The sequence below is a fragment of the Corvus cornix genome, chromosome 4 (genome assembly GCF_000738735.6).
Source record: "Corvus cornix cornix isolate S_Up_H32 chromosome 4, ASM73873v5, whole genome shotgun sequence".
Classification (NCBI taxonomy): domain Eukaryota; kingdom Metazoa; phylum Chordata; class Aves; order Passeriformes; family Corvidae; genus Corvus; species Corvus cornix.
In genome coordinates this window covers 889045-901919 of record NC_046334.1, presented here as the reverse complement: position 1 = coordinate 901919, position 12875 = coordinate 889045, and the positions used below count along the sequence as shown (strand labels likewise).

At 47.7% G+C, this 12875-nt stretch overlaps 1 protein-coding gene across 10 annotated transcripts in view; it reads left to right on the top strand.

The window, feature by feature from the left end:
- The window catches only part of SLC4A4 (solute carrier family 4 member 4), a 146466-nt gene that overhangs the window by 41515 nt on the left and 92076 nt on the right, over positions 1-12875 (top strand). For all 10 annotated transcript variants that reach the window (XM_020585263.2, XM_039550501.1, XM_039550500.1 and 7 more), the window contains one exon: positions 6488-6561. In XM_020585263.2, coding sequence (XP_020440852.2) covers positions 6488-6561 — 74 coding nt within the window. Of the gene's footprint in view, positions 1-6487; positions 6562-12875 lie in introns of those variants that run through there.

Here is a 12875-nt window from a genome sequence, read left to right as displayed (position 1 = left end):
TGGTACCTGCTCCTGTGACACAGCACACTTAGTCACAGATCCTTCAAAAAGAGCTCTTACCGGATGCTGGAGCAAGGAGCAGCTACTGTATAAACCAGCAGTGGTTTCAAATAGACACACAGTCAAGTAAGAAGCTGCCTTTAAGGCATAAAACTGTAACAAAAATATTGCAGGACATGACATTGTCACGGTAATAAATAGCCAAAAATAGATCAGATGCCACAGGCTGGTTTGAAATAATAATTTTTAGGAAAAATCCACTGCTGCTTATGAGTTGAAAACCTGATGCCGCTCTGCCTCTAGTGAAAGGTTTTTTTTGTGATTTATATTTCATCTGTTGCAGAAAACAAAGCTACAAAAATGTCTGGTTTATGTTATCCTCAAACAGATGTACTCATAATATTTGCAGTCCAGAATCACTTCTTCCTGTGGATTCATCTCATTTGATTCCATCTCACAAAGCTCCTGCGGAAGTGCAAGCTCAAATTCCTTGCAGGGTGTCTCTGTACCTTTTCCTGGCTGTAGCTACATGAAATATAGCAGATGGACGTGGAATGTGTCAGGAGCCAGGTGCTCGGCAGCAGAGGTTCACCCTGTCCTGGAAGAGGGGCTTGCACTGAGATCCTGTAGTTCTCAAATGAAGCTGGAGTGCAATGCAGCCTACTCCTTGCTGAGTCCACAGTTTCAGCTCCATGGTTTCCTTGAAGAGAAGGAAATGAAACCAAAGAGGCAGCTGACTTTATCAGTTTTTATAGTCATGACATTTTATGGTAAGTCATTTAATCATAATGAAGCAGAGGCTTCAACTGTTACACCTGCCACACGTCCAGTGCCAGTGTTCCCCTTATATTTCCCTGTGTTTTGATAGTGTTACTTTGTTGTTTGTGCAGAAGAAAGCTGCATCTTCATTCACTCCTAATTGCTTTTCCTAGTAGTTACTTCATCTTTGGAACATACCCAACTTCAAGAGTTCTTCCAAAGTTGTTGGAGATCAAAATTGAAATCCAAATGATGGGACTTATTTTGCCATCATGAATTCAAATTATTCTTATCTTGGTTTCAGGAAGGTGCTCTCATAGACTTCACCTGTGAGTTGTGATAAACATTTAGAGTTCTTGACGTTCCAGTCTGTAAGAGTTTTTGAAAACAAGATTTAGTCAAGAACTGAGATTCGTATTTAAATCCTGTCATGGGACTTAATTTCGATCCCTGAGAACACCTCTGTAGAGGGAAACATTTCACCTAACGAGATGACTTAATTGGGAATTTATTTGGTTTATAAATATTACAGCGCAAGTTCTTTGTGTGCAAAGCAGAGGGTTCTGTCCTGCTTTGCTCTGGGTGAGTACAGCCTTTTGCTGAGAAAGCTTGTAAATAAATGCTGCTTTAGAGCTGACAGGGGAAAATGCATCCAGGATAAATTTGGCAACATGTTCCAGAAGTGCATCTACCAGGCTGTGCTGAGTATAGTCAGAAGCTCTTCTTTTCTCTGTGACAAAGCCCATATGCAAGTATGTGAGGAAACCAAAACACATCAGGACCCTAAAAAGGAATCGGTCGAATTAAGTCTGTTCATTCGCGCATTTGTGTATGGGCTGTGAGAGCATCAGCAGGGACCAAGTCTCCTTTCTGGTTTCCTGTTTACTTGGCCACTACAATAGCAGTGTCTGAATCCTTCACAGGTTGCAGAGAGAAGAAATAATGTTATCTCTGTCTCCCCGAAGCCCGCTGACAGAAGCAGCCTGTTTGGCTTGCTGACTCATTCCTTTTGGGATGCGCATACATGTACCCACACACACTTGGCATCTAACCTGGGTGGCTTGGTGAGGGCACTGGGTGTAGCTGACAGGGAAGCCTTTGGTGGCTCTTCTCTCTGCTCAGGTCCAGGTCCCATCTGTGTTGATCCATCTGTAGTTGAAGGTTGGATGATGCTGGTTGTCACAAGTAGTGTTGGTTACACCTGTGGGGAGCGGTGTGGGGTTGTGGGTGTTTCCTACCAGAGCAAGTCTCCCCTTTTGTGTTTGGGAGGTACGTGGTGAGGGGGAGCGGTATGTGGTGGATTCAGGGGTGTAAACCCTGTGGGATTTGGGACCTGCCAAACAGCTCAGCCCGCGATGCCCTGTGCACCGTTTGCTTGGGTTTGTCTGTTCTCCCACAGCATCCCCATCCATGCCTTCCCACTCCGCTTTGTCCATGGCAGTTTTCTGAGGGAAAGTCTTGACAGGTCACTGGTGCTGTGCTCTGTGAAGCAGAAAGGGTGGTTGGTTGTGCACACTCAGGAAGATTTTACTTCCCTTGCCTTTCCTGGGAGAGTGGACAGCTTCCCCGCACCTGCCTGGCAGAACTGTGGTGCAGCAGCTGCTGTGTGGCACGGCTGGGCAGGCACCCGTGGGCTGGCAGCTCCAACTGATCCATCGGGAGCCCTGCTGCCGGCACTGCCGCTCTGTGACCTGGAGTTCTCCCTCCTCCCTCAGCCCTTCACCCACTCCACGCCCCAGCTCATTTGGTTGCTCTTTAATGTGACTTTCACACGGCTCTGTGTTATGCTGCTCCAGTTACGGAACTGGCTCAGTTTCTTTTTCCTTGTGCAGTTCAGAGTGTGCTGGAATTTCTTCCTGATTGCAAAAGCCGTTGGAAGTGGGCAGAATCGTAAAAGCTTATCAGTGAGCAGTAACTCTCCCCTCTGGCTCCGCAGCTCTGTTACGCATTTATTCACTCCGGCGAGTTGTAACTCTGTGCAACATCTCGTGTTGCCACATCAGTCCTTCTTTATTTACCCCAAACACCACTTTCCCTCTCTCCTCAGTCTCCCAAGTTTCACGGCTCCGGAGCTGAGCAGCCGGGCGGTGGCAGCACTCCATCTCCTGGGGGAGCTGGCTGCCGGCCTCTGCCTGGAGTAGCACCAGGAATGCTAACTCCGAGGTTACTTGCTGCTTTGCACCACCTGGAAGATGCAGTTCAAGTGTTTGGTGCTGCAGCTAGAGACCTGCAGGAAGCATTCATGATGTGATGGGTGGAACAGATGCTGGCGGATAAGCGCAGCCATTAGGAAGTCTGGGATCCCTGCTAGTACCAAATTGGTCTTGTTCTTTCCAGGTAGCCGGGCAGAATATTTCTGTGAGCTGTATCTGCCGGTGCTTTGCAGGCAGAGCAGAGTTGCTGCTGGCCGTGTGTGACTCTTGTTCAAATTCTATTGACACATAACATCATTTCTAAAAATGTTTGGCACTGATCTAATTACTGGCCCAGAAAGGCCAGTTACTCAAGCAGTTCATGTTTTTTCACTGGAGCATATTCTGTCAGATTCTGTCAGACCCCGAAAATAGAAACCCAATATTTTTAAATTTTTTTTTTTTTTTAGGTTTGTTTCCAAAATGTTGCAGCAGCAGTCACGAGAATGTGGATCTAGATGAGAAGTGCCTGAAAATCCCTTTACCTTCCAACAAGGAGCTGGTAAACCAGGCTTAACTGAAGGCACATCTCTTTTCAGAGGCCCTAAAATTATTTCCATCCTTTCTTCTCCCCAGTCCGTGTGTGTCTTCATGGAATAGTGACAGTACATGGTCTTGTGGCAGTGCTTCACTAACAGGAGTCTGCCAGCTTTCTGCCCCTGAAGACTCCAGGGAAGATTTTCTTGTAGTTTCCTGTGACTTCTTCTTTTCTTTTTAATTTCTGCAACTCCCATTTCATGGTATTTGAAAAATTCCAGGGGGCTGAAATAGTTTCCCCGTGCAAATTGGTAAAGGATGTTTTCTTGCTAGATTTTGGCCCACAGAAATCCAGTGGTAATCTGAGAAGGGCAGAAAAGACCAAATCAAGGGAGGTGGTGCTTGGAGTCTAATCACTAAACTCCTGCGGATTAGAGCCAGGGCGCTGTGCCAAGACGACCCAAGCTCTATTCCTGGCTCTTTAAACCCCCCAGTTCCCTCGGATACACATATCAGGGAAAGCATCAGCCTTGCTGATCAGTTTTCCAACCCTCTGGAGCTAAAAAGCATGGCTGTTCAATGTGCTAAACCCATTCCAGGCTGGCAAGGTGGTGTTCCTGGGAGCGTGGGGGCCATTCCCACTGCTGTGGGGTCATGCTTGGGAGGATGCTCTGCTGTTGTGGGGAGGTTGAGTAGACCTTTTACCAAGGGGATGGCAACTGGTGAATTCTTGGCACCGTATCCCTTGCTGGCAGTGGAAACTGCTCCCTTCCTTTCCCTTTCTCCACTCTACCACACTGCTGCTTCTCAGTTGCTCCATGCCTGGACTGATGCTGCCTAGGCTGTGGGAACTGGCCTTGGGACATGGTTTTACACAGGGCTGTGGGACACACAGGTGTGTTACACATCTGCACGTGTGTGGGTGCTCAGAGAGTGGAGCTGAATGCCAGGATAAGTACAGACTTCACGGAGGAATAAAGCTCCTGTGGTTTGTGTTTGGTCTGGAAATCCAGTCCCATCTGTTCCAGATGTTTCCAGTTGTGTTTATAGCAAGGAGCTACTGTGCTGCTTTGCAGGAAAAAATAATTAAAAAAATATGGGGTTGTGCCTTCACAACCATTGCAAACAGGCACGGGTATCCATGGAGTATGTTCCCTTCTGTTGCCTTAGAAAAGATGCGTAAATAGTCTTGAATAATTTAATGAAGAGCCGGAGCTTTCAGGGGAGGCTGGTGTGTGCCTGAGTGCTGCCTTGGTGTGCTGTGCTGGCAAGGAGCACGTCCCACCCCTCTGCACCCGGCAGCAGCTGCTTGGGGAATGGCACCTTTCCTAGGTCAGGGAAATTTCTGCTTCAAATCCTCTGGCTCTTGGAATTCAGGCAGAAACAGCCTGAGCGAAGGAGGAGCTGGCTTCGGACTAGACCTAAGCTTGGGAGTCAGTGCTCACAGACGTTTCTGGGTACGGTGCTTTATTTTTCACTGCCATCCAATAATCCAAATGAAAAATGTGTATTTCCATATGCTTTGGTACTGTGTTTGAATCTGACCTATTTTTCTTCATTGTTTTTATCTGCGACATGTTTGAGACTTGTTCTGGGAGTTGAGCTGTGGACTAAGAGCCAAGGATGAGGCCATTTGTGGGTTAGTAAAGGTGCTTGAGGTGGAGGAAAACGTGGCAGAGGTGGGAGAATGGCTGCTGTGGTACTGCTTTCATGAAATGGGACTCTGGTACTTCCTTTTGTGGCTGAGTTTTATTTTTTATTTTCTAGTTAGATAGCCAGGCATTGGGATGCAAGGTAGACACCCTAAGGCATTCTGATTCCTTGGTGTTCATCTGTACAGTATTTATACCCTCCTGAATTTGAACATTTCTTTAAGATAATCTGTAAGTGTTTGCTGCTGCTGCTCTCAGAGGATCTTGAATGGAAGCAATATGGATGGGAAGAAGTTTTGAAGGCCTGAACTCTGAACTGAGTTCATCCCTATTCCACTGAGGGAATATAAGGAAAAGGTGTTGTTTTATGTCTGATTCTTGGTACGAAACAGGTTACCAGCTCGGTCCCAGTTGTATTAGGATAGAAAGCTCCCGTGGCGACTGCACAGTGGTGAGCAGCAAATGTGTACTTAGCCTCTAAGGAGATTATTTAACACAGTTCCAATTTCGTTTATTATTATTATTTTATTATTTTTGTATTTGCTTGTCAAGAGTGGATTTGCAGATGTACCCTCGGAACACAGGCAGGGTCTGATTTTGTGGGGGAAGCACAGCAGCAGGAGTTCTGGGCAGCTCTGCGGAAGCACGGCGATGGCAGAAGCATGGAATTAGGAGTCTCTGCTGTCCATGGAGGCAGATCAGAGGTGGAGAGAAAAGGGGAGGGGAAGGACAGCAACTACTAAAACCCTTCCCCAAATGGATGAATGAAGGGGTGACACACATAAATGACTGCTGTGATGATCTGACTTACTGTAGCTCGGTCTCGGGATAATCCTCATATGTCAGATTTCTGTAAGGCCAACATGTGACACAAAGCCGGGCTCCCAGCAGACAAGTGTGCTGTGCTGGTATTAGGGGCTGGCCAGAGCCCGGGCTGTGTGTCCGTGTGGGGTGTGCCCGCTCGCCTCCCTGCGCGGCTCGGCCGCTGCCGCCCGCTGGGACAGCTTCAAAGGCAAACTGGAATCCCACAAGCTCTTGACTATTGCATAGACCGCCCCAAGCCTGCCCGTGTGGCTGTACTTTTTGGAAAAAAGAGAAGGGGGAAAAAAAGGCAGACACAAGAAACAGGAAAGCCCCCAAAGACTTGTAGCTGGGATTACCTTGTTCACACCTGTCACCACTGATGTCCTCTCAAGGTCAGAATTCGAGCTACGTGAGGCCAGCTTAAAGCAAACGCCATGTGAACAGAGCTCTATGAAGGAACAGCAGGCACTGGAAGGAGGACAGGAGTGCCCACAGGAACATGAACAACAGCTTGCAAGTTAACCTGCCCAGGACTTGGGCTGGTTCAAACAGCTCACTCCAGGAGAAGTCTGAGCATTCCTTTTTTCTTTTCTATTACTATAGGATGGAGGACGAGGCGGTACTGGATAGAGGGGCTTCCTTCCTTAAACATGTATGTGATGAAGAAGAAGTGGAAGGTAAGAGACTTGGACTGCTGGGGAGGAGGGGTGCCTTTGCTTTGGTGTTCGTATGTAGGTGGGGCACAGTCGGAGGGCCGAGAAGTGGGGTGCCTTTGGTTTGCCCAGTATTTCATCCTAAAATTGACTGAAATGTGGGTAGGCTTGGTTGGGGTGGAAGTGACTTTTTAGAGAAATCCTCTATTTCAGTTCAGGAGCGAATGTTGTTGCGTGCTGCTGGCAGCACGCTTCCACTTTCCCCAAAGTTGTGTTTGCTGTGTCTTGCATAATGGCTGTGAAACACCAGAGCTGTTTGCTTTGCTTTCCTCTACGAATAGAGTTTTGGCAATGCTTGCCTATCCTTGCTGCAGTTGTGAGTGTGGAAATATGGAGACAGGTGGAGAAGCCAAGTGGAAAAACCAGCAGAATTTGTACCAAGTGTCGGGGGGGGCATAAGGCGGGAAGTGAACATTTGCCTGGGTTATCCTTTGTGCTTGGGAGGCATAAAGAGAAGGGTTTTCCCTTGGAGGAGAACTTCTTAACAGAGAAAATAGTTTCTTCACTTTATAGGGAAAGAATAGACTCCTTTGGAAGTATTTTTGTTTTCTCTCTAACTAAAAATGTTGTGAAATCCCAAAAGTAAAAGGAATTTAAAGAAGTTTACTTCAAGCTTGTTCCTGGAAAGTGATGAAGGTGATAGGAGTGAATTAATCGCAGCAAATTCTCTTTTTCTGGGGATTGATTGTCTGTGGGCTTGATAAACTAGTGGGGGAGAAGGAGGGGAGAGCAGGATAGGATACGACTGTACTGAGAAGGGAGAGGATTTCACCTTGCAGCACTATCCTTCCCCTCCCGACTTCAGGGTGTAATTTTATTCTTACTTTTTTATTTGCGAACAAATGCCTGTGGCTTTTCAGTTGAAAATGTTTTGAAAGGTGTAGGGTTACAGCCATGTCGTTGTCACCGGTAATGGACAGGAAAGGATCCAGCAGTAGGAGAGAAAATAATCTCTTAAAAGAGGAGTTAGAACACTTCCAGCAAACCAAGCCAGTCGTTTCTGCAAAAAACCCAGTGTTTTCTTCCTCTCTGGGATGAAGTAATCTGTTCTCAGCCACTATAAATCATCATGTTGGGTTTAATGAGGCTATTTGCTGTCTGCAGGGTCGGGTTTGTATTAGCCTTTTGCTTGTGGAATAATTGACGCTTTGGCGCAGCAGAAACTTTTGAGAAGGGAGAGAGAGACGATATTTTTAATGTTTTATTGTCTTAAATGTTGCCATGTGCTGTTTTGATTGGCAATGGCCATGCGTGATGCTCCAGGAATATAATGCAAGTGATTGTTGGTGATGAGCACGGGAGGGTCCTTTTGACTGTCTGCAGGGCATGTGGTTACTGCTTTAAGTAATATTTGTGGCTGTGGTGTGTTTATATCCTTTGTTCCAATGTAGATATCCTCATTTGGTTTAGTTGGGCTAACAGACCAGTTGCAGCTCATCTCACTGGGGGAAGGACGAGAGGAGGTGAAAGAAGTGCTTCTAGTTGTACACGACAAGCCTCTGGAGCTGGAGCTGCTCAGCTGAGCCTCCGGAGAGCCCTGGAGCTGTGTAGCTAGCTTATTCCCTCGGGGATGCTAAAGGCAGCTCTGTGATTCCTGCCAGGCTCCTGGGAGCGGCCCAGCTAAATCACCCAAGGATCCAAGGCTGTGGCATCTGTCAGGGTCACAGGGCACGTATGGTGCATGGATGGGTCTGTCAGGGAGCCGCTTCTCAGCCGCTCCGCTCTCCGCAGTGGGACAGCCCGGAATTCTTGGCGTGCCTAGCAAATCTGGGGCACTGCTGCAGTGCCAGTAAGCATTAAAGGCTTTGGCACTTTGAAGAGATCTTATTTGTCTCCACGTTTCCAGCCTCAGTGATTCTGTGATTCTCTGTGTGTCCTCAGCTACATCTGTCTCTCCACAGCGATCTGCGCACTTAGTGTGTGTGTATCCAATGTGCGGCCTGGGTGCAGTCATGGTCTGCATGTGTGGGATGAACTGTACACTCACAGAGTGGCTTGGGTTGGAACTGGTCTTAAAGCCTATCCACTTCCAACCCCCTGCCATGGGCTGGGACCCCTTCCACTAGACCAGGTTGCTCCAAGCCCTGTCCAACACTTCCAGGGAAGGGGCAGCCTCAGCTTCTCTGGGCAGCCTGTGCCAGGGCCTCCCCACCCTTGCGGGGAAGAATTTCCTCCCAGTATGTAATCTAACCTTGCCCTCTGTCTGTTTAAGATCCAGGGGGAGGGCTAAAACATCAGCTAAAAATCCATCCATCCACAGGAATCATCCCATCTCAGTGCCCCAGGGACATCTTCATGCCCTCAGCAGTTCCAGTCCTGGATTTGATGCCATGAACCTCCAAGTCTCCCAAGTGATCCTGTGTGTCCCACTCCTGATGGGGAGGGGGATTCCAACTGGAGTGGGCAAATCCTCCTTCATATATGTTGGAGAGCATCCAAAGGAGGCCTAAGAGAGGGTGAAGGATGGAGATGAAGTCAAATGAGCAGTGGCTGAGGTGACTTGAGAAGAGGAGACTGAGGTCAGACCTTTGGCTGGCACTTGGTGCAGATGCTTTTAAGTCCCTGTTAGATTCCTGCACTTCCAGTGGGGTGTTTTAAAGGAGGAGAGCGTCTGTCAAGAGACTTGGAGCTGTTAGCTCCGAAGTGCCCTCCATTACTTCCCCACCTTCATGCTATGGTTACAACTGTCTTCTCTTACAGGCTGGCAGGGACTGCATCCTCTGGAGAAGGAGGTAACAGTGGAGGGAACTGTAACCTCCAGGTGTGTGTTATTTTTCTGATAGTTTTTATTTTTAGCCTACTTCTACAAGGAAGCAACATACATGCCCTAAAGCTGTTTGCCTCTCTTGCCTTTTCTTTCCGTTCTTCTCCCAATTATTTTTTTTGCAGTCAATATTGATCAAATTTCTCAGGAAGGCTCTTCATTCACTTAATTTCACCAAAAGTGTGCAGAGAGGAGATTGTTTCTTTCCCTTCTATGAGGGGAAGGGCAGCTGTAACTTTTATCAACCTTTAGTTGTAACTCAGGGATTCCCTGGCAGCAGGAGTTAGCAGGAGACAATAGGAAACCTCTCCAGCAGAGCATTATAATAGGGCTCAGAACCAGGCTGCTTTTGCTGCTTCTTAAGTTGCTTCGAGTTCAAAGAGGTGAAGACAGAATTTTGAAGGTGTCACTCTGAGCATCCCTCTTTGGCAGGTTCTTTGGGAGAAGAGAGGAACATCCTTTGCTTTGTCAGTGATGCCCACAGGTTATGTCTGTGGCATGGAGATAGCAGCTCTGCACAACCACGTCACCCACTAATTTGATTATGTAGTGGTGCAGGGGAGAGGGAAGGACTTGGCTTTTTAAGGAGGGGTAAAAACAGGCGTTTCTGGTCAGGAAGGCATTGAGACATTTTCAGGGTGGGACAGTTGTCCCTTGTGCCCTCGCTGAGTAAATGGAACGTTAACAGAAACCCTACATACCTGACAGAAATATGTCCCTTGGGCCTGCTTCCAGGGATTGTTTAGTCCGTCTCTCAGGTGGCACCTCACCCTGGTCCTACAGTGGAATGTGTCGCTGTGATATCAGCTGTTGACATTTGAAAATAACTCCCTTCCAGCTCCTCCCTGCTGCCTGTCTCCGTGAGAGGGCTAGGTGATGGATTTGGTGTATGTTAGTTAGGAGGAGTTGCTTGGCTGGAGGTGCCCAGAAGTGTGACCCGGCAAGACAAGGGATCTGCCAGGGTCTAGGGCAGAGCCTGAGGGAAAGCAAGTGCAAGTTGGCTTTCTTGGGGGAAGTCAGGAAGAGGCACTGCCCTGAGCTGTGCCAGAGGACCCTTCCCATTCATTTAGAGCACTGCACGTTCCTTTCCTTGAAGGTAACGCCGTGCTGCTGTAATGCCCCTGTGAGGAGTGCTGGTATGTGTGACATAAACAGATTACTTAAGAACTGATTTTGCAAGAGGGGAAAAGTAAAGCTCCACCTTATCCTGAGAGATAAGGTATTCTTGGCTCTCTAAGTGGAACTTCCCCCAGGCTTGCTGCTACTCTGACTTCGTGGTGGGGTGGAGGATGCTGGATTTCAAGTCTGACAACTCCACTGCAAAGCCTGAGGAGCGCACCGGCTCCATTTGTTAGGAAATGGGGAGCAGCACACCTGTCCTGCCTTCCAAATGATGGGCAAAGTAAAGGTTTTGATAGCACCTCTCAGCACTGCTGTACGAGTGAATTCAGGAGAAGATGCCGTTAGGGCAAACTTCTTCTGGATCCTGTTTTCATTGTGGCATTTACTGTTGTGCTGCTAACTCTGCAGAGAGGCTAACCCAGGGATTTTGTAACAATGTTCCATAACTACTTGTTCCATTTTAGCACTTTTCCTCCTCCTTGCTTTCTATTCTCAACCCGGTTGTGTCATTGCACTTTGCTGGTAGAAAGCTGTGTGATGCCATAAGCCCAAGATTAGTCCTTGATGGTTAGATCAATGAGGAGAGAGGTTAAAAGGGCAGAGATAACTGTGAACATCTTTACCTGTATTAACAGCAGCCTGACAATGGGAGAAATGAGCTGTATTTGCCCATTTACTTTGATTTCTTTTTCTCCTCTCATTCCTGCCATCTGTTTTTGATCTGTGACTGTAAGCAGGCCTTCCTCCATTTTCAGAAGTAACAAGATGACCTGCTTAATATCAGAGTCTTTAATTGCTTCTAAAATAAATATGATTAAAAAATAAATCAGGTAAAATCTGATCGCAGAATGTGATCATTAATATTCTTTGGTACCTTTAATTTGCGTGTAGAGACAAACCAGGCTGTGTTTTGCTTCAGTAAAACTGAACTGGGCTTTACTCCTGCAAAAGCCAGAGAAGACTCAGAAGACTCAGGCAGTACCTTTGTGCTCTCTTTCCATGCAGCAGCTGGCACAACTGTCCTGTGGGGGTGCTGAGGCCCTGGCACAGGTTGCCCACAGAAGCTGTGGCTGCCCCGTCCCTGGAAGTGTCCATATCCAGGTTGGATGGGGCTTGGAACAACCTGCTGTAGTGGAAGGTATCCCAGCCCATGGCAGGGGCTGGAACTGGATGAACTTCAAGGTCCCTTCTGACCCAAACCATTCCATGATTCTATGAACTTGGGAATGGCAGGCAGAAGTTGGGACCCAATGCCGCTCCACACAGCTAAGTAAAAACAAGACGGATGGTTTGGATCTTCCCAGCTTTGAAAGACCGTGATGAAAGATTTCAGGTCTTCAGATCCTTTCCTCTCCAGCTGTAATTCCCCATGGCACTTTTCAGGAGAGTGCTGACTCTTCGCAGCATCCAGCAGGTCATTGCATGGAATATCGTTCTGGTCACTGCCTCTGTCTTTCCTCTGTTGTCAGGAATCAGCGTTAGCTCTGAGGTTGCTGGGTTGCATGAAGAGGTTTTTGATGCCCGCCTACTCCATGCTTGGTGAGAAAAGCTGCAGTCTGAGTTCAGAGGGTGATAAACTGGCTTTACATAAGGCAGCGATAAGCTGGCTGTGCAGGCAGGAGAAGTGGAGAAAACCTTGTAAGAGCAGCTGAGTCAATAGCTGGCATGGTCGGCCCGTGGTGAAGGAAAGGTGGTGGTTTCTTTCCAGCGGTGATAAGTTCTGTGCCAACGTGTGCTGAGCGCGAGGTGAAGGAAGGTGTTTCCATACCATTCTGGTAGTGACTTCTTTTTTTCCAGCTCCAGTTGGTTTAGAATCACAGAATCATTTAAGTTGGAACAGAGCTTTAAGATCATCAAGTCCAACTGATTGGAAACTATCATCAGCTCTCTGACCAGGCAGTGAAGCTAGTTTTGTTGGGGCCCATGCCAAGCCAAAAGGGGACCCTCACATGGCACCCTGCAGCCTTGGATGGGAGCAACTGCTCTCATTTCAGTTGGGATTCAAGTCTCGGCTTGTTTGACTGTCTGCTCCCATCTCCCTCTGCCCAACAGCTCTTTTTTTAAGGTATAATAACACTGGATATAACAGTTCAGCATGGAGATTGAAAATCAGATACAGCCTTTCCTTACTTGTCAGATGCAAGTCCCAGATGTGCTGGTGAGCCTTCCCAGATTTTTCTAGGACATTTCAAATGAAAAGGTAGTCCAAAATGTGTTGGGGAGGCCTGGGCATGTTGCCTGAGCTGGGGCTCGGTAACACGGGAGTGTTGTCCTTCTCGTACCAGAACTGCTGGAGCCGGGCTTAACCTGGAAGCTGGTGCTAGGGCTGTAGCTTGTTGAGCATCATCCCAGCCTTCCTGGACCTCTGTCCCTTCCTTTCCTTCTGGTGATG